This window comes from Geotrypetes seraphini, chromosome 19, assembly GCF_902459505.1.
Source record: "Geotrypetes seraphini chromosome 19, aGeoSer1.1, whole genome shotgun sequence".
Taxonomy (NCBI): domain Eukaryota; kingdom Metazoa; phylum Chordata; class Amphibia; order Gymnophiona; family Dermophiidae; genus Geotrypetes; species Geotrypetes seraphini.
Genome location: NC_047102.1, coordinates 38624669 through 38638249, shown reverse-complemented (window position 1 = coordinate 38638249; position 13581 = coordinate 38624669). Strand labels below are relative to the sequence as shown.

Here is a 13581-nt window from a genome sequence, read left to right as displayed (position 1 = left end):
CAGAAAGTATGCTCCGAAATAAAATTTAGACCCTGCATATGGAGCATACAGTCCACCAATAAACACACGTGTTTAGTTCTAGCCAAAGGAGATAGGCTGAACATGCCAAAACCTTTTTTTTAGCTGTATGTGTACTATATTTATACTTTGGACATATCTAAGTGGCAACAGTGCAGACGGCCGGCAATATACAATAAAAAAAATATTAATTATAAAGCTGGTACTACATTTTTAACAACAGGCATAGCCAAGTAAGTAAGGTATTCAATATTCATCTATTTATCCTCAGGCAAATTATAAAAATACAAAGAGAAAAGGGTTTATGTTAATAAATGTCATTGTTCCATCTGGCAAACAATCATGAAAATTACCTGCTTGAAGGGGTTTCTTACAGAGAGACTACTGTATGCTCTGCAAACCCCATCTCCCATCCCACTCCTTCCCAACCAAAAATATGTATTTTTCCAGGGGCACTAAATGTGCCTTGCATGTTATGATGGTTGCTAGCTCGAGTCTGAATACTAACACAAAGCACCTGCATTTGACACAGTGAAATGGAAGGAAAACCCATCTCCAATGAAGAGAGCCAATGAGAACGCAGGTGTATTATTGGACAGGTAAAGGTTTACAATAAAGTGATAAGTGTTGGATATGTCACTACAATGTTGGATATGTCAGGCTTTATTAAAATGAGGACGTCATAAGCTATAGGGGTTAATATATAAGATTAATGGAAGGGTGGTGTTGGCATGTTTGTTAATGCATTGTTTGATGGTGTTACGGTGGTACTGTCATAAATAGCTACTATTACTTATTTCTATAGAGCTACCAGACATTAAACATGTAAGACAATCCCTGCTTGATAGAGCTTACTATTTAATCAAAATGGACAAATGGGACAAATAGAGGTTAAGGAATTTCTCACAGAGGGAACGATAAAACAGACATTGGTAAGAGCTAGGAATTACAAGCAGACTCAAAAAAGTGGGCTTTTAGCCTAGATTTAAACACTGCCAGAGATCGAGCTTGGCGTATGAACCCAGGCAATCTGTTCCAGGATTATGGTGCGGCAAGACAGAAAGGACAGAGTCTGGAGCTGGCAGGAGAGGACAAGGGTACAGATTAAAAAACCACTTATCCGCAAGTGGCGCGGGTTAACTGCTTTGAGAGGCAGTTAACCCGCGCCACTTGCGCTTCTATATGGGAGACAATAGTCCATCTTGAATCTCTGCACCTATCGCATGTGTTTTTTCACCTATTCCTGTGTGTTCCCTGAGGCAGGATCGAAACGTGCACGTCGGAACCCGCAAGCTGCAAGTTAAGTTTGCTTAGTTCTTTGACTAAAAAACAACCTAGTCATTATAGTGCTCAACGTCAACATTTTTTACAACATATAAAGCATACACGGAATGATATAATGTTACTGTTTACCCTTCATGCGATGATTGGGCTGTGAGGTGGTTTTTCTGGGGTTTGCCCCAGTTTTCCCCTCCTTGATTCTGAGCAAGTTTTGGTGAACTGAGTTACATCATTCATACAACTTTACTCTTTGAACAGGTCCATAGAGTGATTTTTTCTTTTTCCTATTATATGTACATTTTCACTCTTGTTACATTGTGTGTAACTTGTCCCCCTAATTTTCATATTTGAAAATAACACAAGCAGAGGTAACAACTCTCACGCTCATAGGAATTCTATGAAAGTCGGAGTTGTTACTGCCACAGATGGCCCTAAAAACTGCGCTACACTTTTGTAAAAAGGGGGGTATAGTGAGTTACAGTAGTTAATTGGAGGCAACAATATAGTCTAAAGATGTTTTAATACTTCATAACTGGCTTAATCTGTAGAATAGCTTCTTAACAAGAAAATGTACCCGATTCTTCATAATTAGATCCGAGTCTAGAATGACACCTTATACTTTGGAATCATTTTCAATTTGGCGAGTTTCACCAGTAGATAGTTTGAAACATTTGCAAGGAATGATTTCAAAGTTGCCAACCAGATAAGTTTAGATTTTTGCTTATTTCATTTGAAGAGATTATCCGCAGACCATGTGTCAATCACACCAATAGCCTTTGATAATAATAATAACAGTTTATTTATATAGCGCAAAGCCGTTAAGTTTTATGCGGTTTACATAATTTAAAATGCAATAAAAAACAGATGAAGATTAAAGAACCAATAGCTAAAAACCCTAAAAATCTAATAATTACATAGTATAAAATTTTTACAAGTTAACTACCTAGGTACTTCAAAAATAAATGTGTTTATAGATGTTTTCTAAATTCTCCATAAATTTCAGCAAAAAAGAGCAGTTGATCAAGCATTTTGGAGTATGAATTCAGAACTGAGCATAGCAGAAAGATGTTGTCAACATACGACAATACATATAGGCCTAAAGAAGTTAAGTAGTGTCCTAAAGATCTTAGGTATATATTGAATAATAAAGGAAGGAGGGGTGAGCCCTGTGGAACACCGCACTCTGGTTGCCAAAAATCAAAGAATTTACTCTTCTTCTGTACCCTGTGTAATCATTTGCACAGAAATTCAGTCAACCGTGCTAGGACAGTTCCAGAAATGCCTGAAAACCATGACTCTGATCTACTGATTCTAAAGCAGCAGAAATATCAAATTGCAAAAGAATCAGATCCTTTGGTTAACAATAGTGTTTCTGTACTATTGACAGTGCGAAAGCCATTGTGACTCTTGACGCAGGCATTCTGTTGAAACACTGACCTTTGTCAAGTCCATTCATCATCACAAGCCCTTTGGTGCAAGATTGGATGCTTTCTAGAACTGATTGATTAATTGTTCATAATAAAAGTTTTGGGGAAATTATATTTTGTGATCACATTTTTTAATTGGCAAGGCCAGAGATCTGCCCCTTCTCCCCTTTTTCTATTTCTTGTGGTTTTCACATAGGGGCTTGTTCTTTTCATTTTTCCTGATATTTCTTGCCTTGGCATAAGCATACTAACAAAATGATAAACAAAGAGGCCAGGAGGAAACAAAGGGCTGCAAGAAAATAAGTAAAAAAATTGACTCTTGCGGGTATGGGTGGAGATGTAATATATCAATTGTGGGGATGGGCAGGGATGGAGTGGATTTTAGCAGGTAAGGGCAGGGATGGTTAGATTCCAGTGGGAATTAGCAGGGATGGGTGACATTTCAGTCCCCTTGCAACTCTCTACTTTGAAGCCTAAAGTGTTACCAGTATTTAGCATATCTAACGTTGAACCCTAGTATTCAACTAAAATATCCCATTTTTATTAACTAACTTTGTTCTCTTATTATAATTTGTCACCTTCATTCTTCTAAACTAAGATATTGCTGCATGATGCTATTTTGGGTTTTAAAAAGGTTTCAATTTGTTAAAATTTCAGAAAGTAAACAAAAAAAAAATCACTTTAAAGAAATTATTAGGGAAAATAGTAACAAACAAAAGTCATAAGCATTTTCTAAATATGAATCTTCTTGCTCTCTCTGCACCCAATCAATAACCAAGGACGGAGCCTGAGAACCAAAGAAGAGTATTTTTCATCACATAACCTAATTCAGTCCAGTCATAGCAAATCCTTATTTCCAAGGTCCAATAGTATCATTCAATCAGTCTCCTCTGTAATATTGTCCTGCCATGAAATAGGTAACATGCTCTGCCAGGACCTCACCTTGGTGTCTATGCCCTCCCTCATACCTTGTTTCTTGATCTCGGCTTTTAACAGTTTCTCCATCGCATTCTCATGTGCCACATCCAGGGGGAGCTCTCCCTCACTGTTAACAGCTGCGATCTTTGCTCCATGTTTTATAAGATACCTGCCCAAGAAACAGGAGCAAAAATCATAAAATAAATTTGCTTTATCCCTTACCTATACTTTTTAAGTAGTGCTGTTGATGAATTGGTGTTAACATTTACAATTAACATGCAAATGGTGATTAAAATTATTCACACTGTTAACACTGACATGAGAGGTAATGGGAGCACATCCACCCACTCCCAAAGAACCTCCTCCAGGCCTAGCTTAAGGATGCCATGATGCCTTAGGGTAGTTCTGTGGTTTGTCCATTCTACCACAACAGGTCATAGCTGCCATTTTGAATCCAAAGCCAGCATAGGCAGGAGCAACTAGAGATTGCTCCTGCCCATTTTACACTACAGCACTATGACATCCTTAAAGTAGGCCTGGGAGGGCAGATCAGTAAAACTATCCTCTTACCACCCAATATTCAACTCACTACTTGTGACCTAAGCAGGCTGAACACTGCCACTATCCAGTTAACTGTTTGAATAGTGGCGTGGCAGTCAAAGGGCAGCTATTAAAAATGCAATTAACTGCAATCAAAATTTTAAATTAATCATCATTTAATTATGGGATACGGAAATGCATATTTATCAACATAGCCATGGGAACAACATGGCTATGTTGTTAAATATGCATTTCCGTATCCCATAATTAAATGATGATTAATTTAAAATTTTGATTGCAGTTAATTGCATTTTTAATGTTATAGGAAGCATTGGCACTCTAAATTGTCAAAAAAGAAATTCAATCTTCTCCAGCAAAAGACACTTATCATCACATCCCAACTATGGGTGCCTTCACATTCTCTTTCCTTCAGGACACACATCCCCTTTCACCGTCAGGAGGTGGAATGGTACAACAGACTAGTAATTGGAGCAGTGGGCTAAGAACCAGTATTCAAATCCAGCTTCTCCCAGCAGCATTCCCTGTGATAGTGGGCAAGTCGTTTAACTCTCCACTGCTACAGCTACAAAACTTAGGGCTGGATTCTCTAAAATCTAATGTGTCGCTGTGGCGGCAGTAAATCTAACGATTCAAAAAAGATGAGTCATTCTCGAAGAACCTCGCATGCAAATCAGGTTCACAGAGGTTCATCAAATTTACATAAGATCAGTTGCTGATGGTAGCGATTGGCACATGTGCAGAACAGCCCATGGAAAGAGGCATGGGTGGATAGGAGGGGCGGAGAACTGCCAGCAACACTAAGTTGTCGTGTCAATCATAGGTGCGTCATAGGTGCGTCATAGGTGGATGGAGGGGAGGTGCAATCGTCGACTCGTATAAGACACGCCTTTAATACATGCTTCTAATACACATGCTGGACATGCATGCTTTTGAGATTGTTTTTCCCATCACTCTATTGCAATAATTTATGTAAATAGTGTGGGTTTAAAATTTTTTTTTATCATGAACTACAGCTGGACACGCATGTGTGAGATGCACTTTTCACAGTACTGGCACCCCCCAGCCCAGCCGGTAATTTTGGCCATTAAAAGCCAGTGCTTTGTTTGGAGAATCACCCGGCGACAATAGAGAATCACCCAGAGTACTTGGCACGTTACAAGGCTTCAAAGAAGGTTTGGATAGGTTCCTAGAGGATAAAGGAATTGAGGGGAACAAATAGGAGTAGCGGTAGGTTATAGGGATAGTCTGGGACCATTGCTCTGGCAATGGGCCTGATGGGCCACCGCGGGAGCGGACCGCTGGGCGAGATGGACCTCTGGTCTGCCTCAGCGGAGGCAACTTCTTATGTTCTTAAATATTAGAGCCCATTTTACTACCACTTTAATAGTAATATTCTCATTGTACTACATTTGAATGACAGAGTCAGAGGCTGCTAGGAAGCTCAGAAAAGTCCATGGTGAGCCATTCTGACAATCAGACGGTAAAATACTGCAAGCTAAACCAGCTGGAACCAATTTTCGCGACAATTGTTAAAGGCACGGTAAGTTTTGAGAATCCAGGCCTTAGATCCTAAACTCACTAGAAAAAGGAAACATCTAATGTGCATCTGTATAAGTGATTGAGGCCTAGATGCACTAAACAGGGTCAGTAAGACCATGTGGGTCTTCTGCGGTCCAATTTTTGGCTGATTCCAAAAGAGCAACTGATGCTCAAACACGTTTGCACGCAAATGATTTGAGTGGAGGTTCATTGTAATCCCTGTCTGATCCTGCCGATGAATCGCTGTGAGAGTGACTCTCACAAATACGCAGAGCTGGTAGGGGAAAGCCAAACAGCTGAGAGGCAGGGGAAGCCCCAAAGCAGCCTCCTGCCATTCAGCTGTTTAGGGCAGGAAACCTTTTTTTCCCCTTTTTTTTAATGGACACAGATGTTGTGTGTGTTTCTCATGCAGAATATCTGACCCCATTTTTTTTTAAAAGTCATGCCAGACACCCCTCCAGACCACAGCCGTCACACCTCTCCCGACAACTGTGGATCCCCAAATCCCCCAACAATAATGGACACCCCCGCACCCCAGGATGCACCAGGAAGGGGAAGGCCTGCCATTTCAAAGAGGAAAGCCTGCTGGCAACAGGGGCATCCCTCTTGCTGGCTTCTATGACGAGGCTTGGCGGAGGGGCTGAGGGGGTTTCTTGAGCTAGGGAGGTTCCGAGCTAACCCCTCCAGCCCACCAGGGCTGTCTTTTGGGGTCTTGTTGGTGGGGTGGTGGGAGGGGGGTGTCAGGGGGAGAGTTGAGGGGGGGAAGTGTTGGGGGGGGTTCCAGGTAGCCTGGATGCACAACCGGGTTGTTGAAGCAGGAGGGAGTGGCCATCCCTCCTGTCTCTCTGGGTGCATCGCTGTCATGGGAACAGTCGTCATCGTCGGGGGGAGGGGGGTCAGGGACCCGCAGTTGTCATCACTGGGGGTACAGTAGCTCGTCATCAGGTGAGGGGGGGGTGAGTCGCTTATTTTTTATGGGGTAGATATTGTGCATGTGTAACCCACGCATAGCATCTGTGTCCATTAAAAAAAGGTATGGTATGTTACAGTGTGTGTGTGTGTGTACATACACACACCTTTTTTTAATGGACACAGATGCTATGCGTGGGTTACACATGCACAATATCTACCCCGTAAAAAATAAGCGACTCGCCCCCCCTCCCCCCGATGACGAACTACTATACCCCCCGTGATGACAACCGCGGGTCCCTGACCCCCCCCCCAACGATGACGGCTGCTTCCACGACAGCGACGCACCCAGAGAGACAGGAGGGATACTTAGGGAAACTACTATATTATCTGTGACACTACTGAATGAATCCTTTCATTAATCACAGAGAACTATTGCTACCAGCTATTCCTATATGCTTAACTGAATCCAAATAATAATGTGAAGTGCTCAGACCAACAACCAATGTTCCAGGGGGGGGGTCTACTCAACAGGGCAGCAAACAGAATGCATAAGCACTAAATTCACTACACTCATGAGGTTGCCAGTAGTTATGCTGTTACCGCCAAGGAGATTCAGATAAGTCTTCAAGTTTATTTAAAAAAAATTTATTCAGTAATTGCTTTCTTGAATTGGCGGCTGGGGACAGTGAATGCTATGATGGTCCCTTTGGCAACCTGTGCTGTGTCTACTCACTTGGCACGTTGGTTGTGGGTCTGAGCACTTCACATTATTATTTGGATTCAATTAAGTATTTAGTAATGGATGGTAATAATAGTTCTCTGTGATTAATGAAAGGATAAATATATTAATTTCAGGACTGAACTATGGGCAGGACAGGTAAGCTACTGGTCTTGACCAGTCGCTTTTTTCGGATTGCTAAAAGCAATGACTTTTTTTTTTCTTGCATCGGGAAGCCATATTAGAGCATCAAACGCTTTGCAAGTTTACATGGCATTTCAATATTAGTGACCTTATTTGCACGGTCTGATCAGAGAATGAGCGATCGTGCACAAAACCATGCGGTGAGCCATTTTGCGCATTGGGTTGGCAAATCCGATTGTCGCTAAACCAGTCAAAAACTGGTTTAGCGACGATCGTTAGACAATTGTTGACTTTAGTGCATCTGAGCCTGAGTTCAGATTTAAGAAGTCAAGTAATTACATTCAATAAGTCACTCAAATCAAGCTCTTTTCTAATGCTACCTAGTACTTCAGGACTTGTATACGAGTATTTATAGTTTGTGCTTGGAGCTTCTTAATATTGAGGAATACTACCCAAAAGCCATTGCGATTCTGTTTGTATTTTTTAAATCAGTGCTTATCAAACTTTCTGTGGCTCATTATCACAACCACACAGAAAGCACAGGCCTACCTTTCCATTCATGGAGCTGCTTCTCGGATCTTACAACCATCACAGCCATCGTGCCCTGTCTTCTGTGAAGCCCGCCAAGCTTAATAATAGCACGGGCTCATCAGGATGTACAGGCCAATGAGATTGTGGGGGAGAGGGGGGGAGGGAGGTTCCGGCCTGCTCGCCAGGTTGCTGTCCAAAATGTGGATTTTGCAACCCCACTCGGGGTCATGACCCACAGTTTGGGAAGCTCTGTCCTAGATGCTTGTTTAAAGACTCTGGTTTCATCTCATGACAACAACTTCATATCTTTATTGATCTGCACACTACTCACGCTGCAATTTCCACAAATCCACAAGAAGCGGCTGCATGGAGGGGTGTCCAGCCCTCATTGTCTGGCTGGTTTACGTAGGCACCATTCTCTACCAGAAACTGCACCATGTCAAAATTCTCATCAATACAAGCCTGTGTGGGACAAAAGGAGAGAGAATATCACTGCCCAGCTCAACAATGAAGAAAAGAATGATGTAGGAAAGGTGAACAAACAGCAGCTCACTGTGTGTAACAGATACTGTCACTCCCATCATTAGGGCTAGGTTCACTTCTGGAGCAGGTAAGAACATGCTTAACCTGGGATCTTGAGGAACTGGCAGCTAAGGTTTGTCAAGATGAGAGAGAAATGAGATAGAGAAAGGGCAGACATGGAGCAAGGAGAGGAAGAGTGTGGGTGGGGGGGGGGGAATCTGGAAAAAGGGATTGTGAAAAAAATATTTTGCTGAACTGCGAGACAAAATTAGCAAAACCCAAGAGAATTAACTCATACAAAATTTATGGAAGTGAAGGTGGTGGTGTTCTGGGCCACACCATAAATACTTCTGACTGACTGTACACAGACATCTGTCTAACATCTGTCTGCTTAATTCTGAATAAGTTTCCTTCAGAAATTACAGGGATAATAATTGAAAAAATGAAGAGTCAAGCTTTACGAATGTAGAGATGATGCGGTATACAAACCTAAGGTTTAGATTAGATTAGAGTCAGAAAATTACTAATATAAATACCAAAAAAATGACTTCACTTGAATGAACGACCTGTCTATGGAGGGTGATCAAAAAATTGTTAATTGCTCAGAGACATGAAACTCTGCACCCTCCATAGACAGGTCGCTCATTCAAGTGAAAGTCAGTTTTTTGATATTTCTGAATAAGAGCATCTATTTATTTGGTTTTCTATCCTGTCCTCCCCAAAGAGCTCAGAACGGGTCATTCATAGTGTTACAATTAATCATTACATAAAGTTACTCTCTGACACTGCGAGAGGTTGTGACTAAACTAATTTATGAAATTACAAGCTTGGATAAAGAAATCCTCTAAATATTGTATAGTTTTTAAAGGACTTCACTATCTCTGCTTTAAGATAGCCCATAACATAGAAACATAGAAACATAGAAAAAGCGGCAGAAAAGGGCTATAGCCCACCAAGTCTGCCCATTCCAAGTATCCCCCCCCTGAATTTACTCCCTTAAAGATCCCACGTGAGTATCCCATTTTTTCTTAAAATCCGTTACGCTACTGGCCTTTATCACCTGGGGTGGGAGTTTGTTCCAATGATCCACCACTCTTTCGGTGGTGGATCATTGGAACAGACTCCCTGTTGAGTACAGATAGGCAATGGAACGTGCCCAAGATCAATGGGAAAGTGAGTCAGAAATCAAACCAGGTGGCCAACTTCATAAACTTGTGGGCCTCAAAGGTTTCTAGACCTGATCAAACTGGCTGTAAAACATAGAAATAGAGACAGAGATAGATAGATCAGTGGTCTCAAACCCGCGGCCCAGGGGCCACATGCGGCCTGCCAGGTACTATTTTGAGGCCCTCAGTATGTTTATCATAAAAGTAAAATAAAACAGTTTCTTGATCATCTGTCTCTTTAGCTATAAATGACAATATTATTATTAAGACTTGGCCAAAAGGAAAGATTTATAAACTATAAAGAGTTTTACCTCATGCAAAATTGTCATTTCTTTAATAAGACATTAACTATTTTTTTTCGGGGCCCTCCAAGTACCTACAAATCCAAAATGTGGCCCTGCAAAGGGTTTGAGTTGGAGACCACTGGTTTCTTATGTTTGCTATACTACTCTGACTACAAGAGAACTAATACAATAAAACAACAAACGAAAAAAGAACTCCGGTTAATAATCAGGAAAGCTTTCTTGTGTACAAAAGCACACACCCTTCCCCAATCTAAAGACAAACATTGAAACAAACTCTAGGATTCAAGAAGCATAAGAGTCAATGGATGATCAATTACACTGAGAAAGGCTGAAGAATTATTACCCAACACAACTGCATAACCTAAGAAAGAGAGATTCAAAGACCTGCCCACAGATGTTAGTCAATACTACAGAGAGCGCAAGATTGTATCCTAGAGCAGTGGAGGACCACCAGGCCAATCAGGTTTTCAGGCTAGCCCTAATGAATATGCATGGGGCAGATTTGCATGCCTCTCACTTCCATTATATGCAAATCTCTCTCATGCATATTCATTAGGGCTAGCCTGAAAACCCGATCGGCCTGGTGGTCCTCCAGGACAAGGTTGGGAACCAGTGTCCTAGAGCTTCTCTTGATTCACAGCTGCAACCTTTGCTTCCATTATAAGCTGATCAGAATTTGGTTTCATTAGCGAGTAAAGTGAAACCTACAAACAGTTTACAGAAAGCCAAGCACTCTGCACTGGAAAACTAACAAAATAGGTGTCAGGTTAAAAGCGCGCCCAGACAATTGAGCACAGCGCGGAGGCGCGCGCCGCTCTAAATTACTGTTTTTAGGGCTCCGACGGGGGGGTGTGGGGGGGAACCCCCCCACTTTACTTAATAGACATTGCGCCGCGTTGTGGGGGGTTGTAACCCCCCACATTTACTGAAAACTGAACTTTTTCCCTGTTTTTAGGGAAAAAGTTCAGTTTACAGTAAAATGTGGAGGGTTACAACCCCCCAAACCCCCCATAACGCCGGCGCGATGTCTATTAAGTAAACTGAGGGGGGTTCCCCAACAAAAACCCCCGTCGGATCCCCTAAAAACTGTAATTTTGTGCAGCGCGCGCTTTTGTCTTTCGCGCCGTTGTCTATGAACCAACAAAAGAAGCTTAAGAGTGAGAGACACTTCATATCCGTTTAACACAGACAGACTGCGGTGAAAGGAAGCAAGCCAAATTATTTCAATCATTCTGAACTCAAATCTTCGATCCATTCCTTCTCCAACATAATCCAGCATTGACCTAAGTTAAGATGCGGGGCTCTTGTGCAATATTTTGTAGAAGGTCCCTGAAAACAGAACGAGGGGTCCCTGATCTAGGGAGGAGGGCACGGGACGCATGGAACCAACTGCTTGCAAATAAGAACAAGACATACAACCCTTCACACATACACAACTTCAGAATCCAAGGGGGAGTGGGTGGTGCAGTGGTTAGAGCGACAGCCTTGGCACCCGGAGGTTGTGGGTTCAAATCCTGCGCTGCTCCTTGGGACCCTGGGCAAGTCACTTAATCCTCATTGCCCCAGGTACATTAGATAGAGTGGGAGCCCACCTGAATAATTTGTAATCTGCATAGAATTGTAGGATATGCGGAATATAAATTATTTTAAAAAACAAATACCACTACATACACTACCACATACAGCCATACCACAGCCGAGCCTTCACACCCATACATCCCTTACCCACACAAAAACATACTCCATACATAGCTACCCTCCCAATTCAGTCCTATACTCCCTCATATTCATTATTGCAACTTCCTCCACAGACACACCTTCTACGAATCTAGGTTGGAAAGCATTCCTAAAGCAGGGCTTCTGCATGCTTTGCCTTATTTGTTTTTCTTTTTGTTTGGCTGGGTTGAGCTGTTACTTGACGTTAAGTAGCCAACATGTACAGGATGTTCACAGCCCAACTAAGGAAGCTTGCTCCCGATGGAATTCTGTGCAGAAAAATTCAAAATTCTGCAAGTTTGTCAAAATTTAAACAATATTTTTGCTAATTATTAGCCATATTCCATTTAAAACATTCAAAACCTTTGTTGGCTGGACATTTTATTTTTCCAGTTTCTCTTTTCTGCTTTTCTGTCTGTTGTCTGCTAATTCTCCTGCAAGCGGCTGCTGTTCATTTGCCTTTTCTTCTCTCTCCTATCTATTCCCTCACTACATCTGCCTCCGATATATTGATCATTCTGTGTTAGTTCTTTTCTGCCTCTCACACCCTTCTCCTCTTGTTCACTTTTCAGCTCCTCCCCCCTCCTCCCCTATCCCTCAGGCTTCTACCATTCTCAGTGTCTTCCTTCCTTCACCCTTACAGCCCCAGTATCTGCTCTCTCTTCATTCCCTCCCACCCTTGTAGCCTGACATCTCCCTGTCCCTTCTCCCTTCCTTCCCAGGGTCCAGCATTTCTCCCACTCTTCCCTTACACCCATTGTCAGACTTCATTCCATCACTCCGTTCTGCTCTTGGATCCAACATCTCCCTCTTTCTTCTATATCCTGTGTTATCTCTCCCTCCCTCTCATCCATCCCCATGTCCAATATCTCTGTGTCTCCCTCCGTTGTGCCCTAGATCCAGTATTTCTCTTCCCCTTCACCCCGTGCAGCATTCTCTCCCTTCCTCCCTTCCACTGACATATTCTGTTTCTTTCTCACTGTCCACCATCCCTCTCTCCCTGCCTTGTGCCCTAGGTCAAACATCTCAATAACCTCCATGCAGCTTCTCTCCCTTCCTCCTTCCACCCCTATGTGTAACAACACATATTTTTTACTTTTTTTTTTTTTTTTAATCCATATCAGTTTGTGCAGCATATTTCATTCCTTCCCTCCCCATCTCCCACTCATAGCTCTCTCTCTCTCTCTAAGGTCCTAGCACTGGTAGCGACTTACACAGGTTGCCTTCCAGTAACCTGGAAGCTTCTCTGCAGCAAAGGAGAGGCATCCGGGTTAGCAGCAGGCAACATGGAAGAAAGTAGCACCAAAAAGCAAATGTCTAGTTGGTAAAAATTGATGTAGTCATCAACCAACAACCTTGTCAAGGTGAATGCTCAATGTGGCCACATTTCACCAGACACGCTGCATCAGTGGAGTCAAAAATTGTCATTAGTTGTTATTTCTAATGTACAATGGTAATGGAATTTAAAAATGCATGAGATAAACAAAAAGAAATTTTGTATGGGAAGAATGGAACCAAACAAATTTTAGCAAAGCTTAGATGGCAACTCCAGTATCCTATTTACTCAAATATAAATAGATTTTTAGGTAAAAAAATATAGCCCTAAAATGGAGGTCATGGTTTATATTCAGTCCTCCCTGGCTCAGCACCACCCCACCCCCCTAGACACAACATAGGTCTCTCCCAAGCCTACCTCAAGAACAGTAAATGACAGCAGATAAAGACTTACACAGTCTCCCACTCATCATCTAGTGACTATTCATCTTGCCATATACAGGACACAGACCGCTAACTCCAACCCATCCTCTCTTGCCATATACTGG

General features: G+C 42.1%; 1 protein-coding gene across 4 annotated transcripts in view; it reads right to left on the bottom strand.

Moving 5' to 3' along the window:
* Positions 1 to 13581, bottom strand: part of LOC117352014 (protein phosphatase 1 regulatory subunit 12A-like) — a 127764-nt gene that overhangs the window by 82259 nt on the left and 31924 nt on the right. For all 4 annotated transcript variants that reach the window (XM_033927980.1, XM_033927981.1, XM_033927979.1 and 1 more), the window contains exons 2-3: positions 8381 to 8511; positions 3695 to 3813 (exon numbers count right to left, since the gene is read on the bottom strand). In XM_033927980.1, coding sequence (XP_033783871.1) covers positions 3695 to 3813; positions 8381 to 8511 — 250 coding nt within the window. The remainder of the gene's footprint in view (positions 1 to 3694; positions 3814 to 8380; positions 8512 to 13581) is intronic.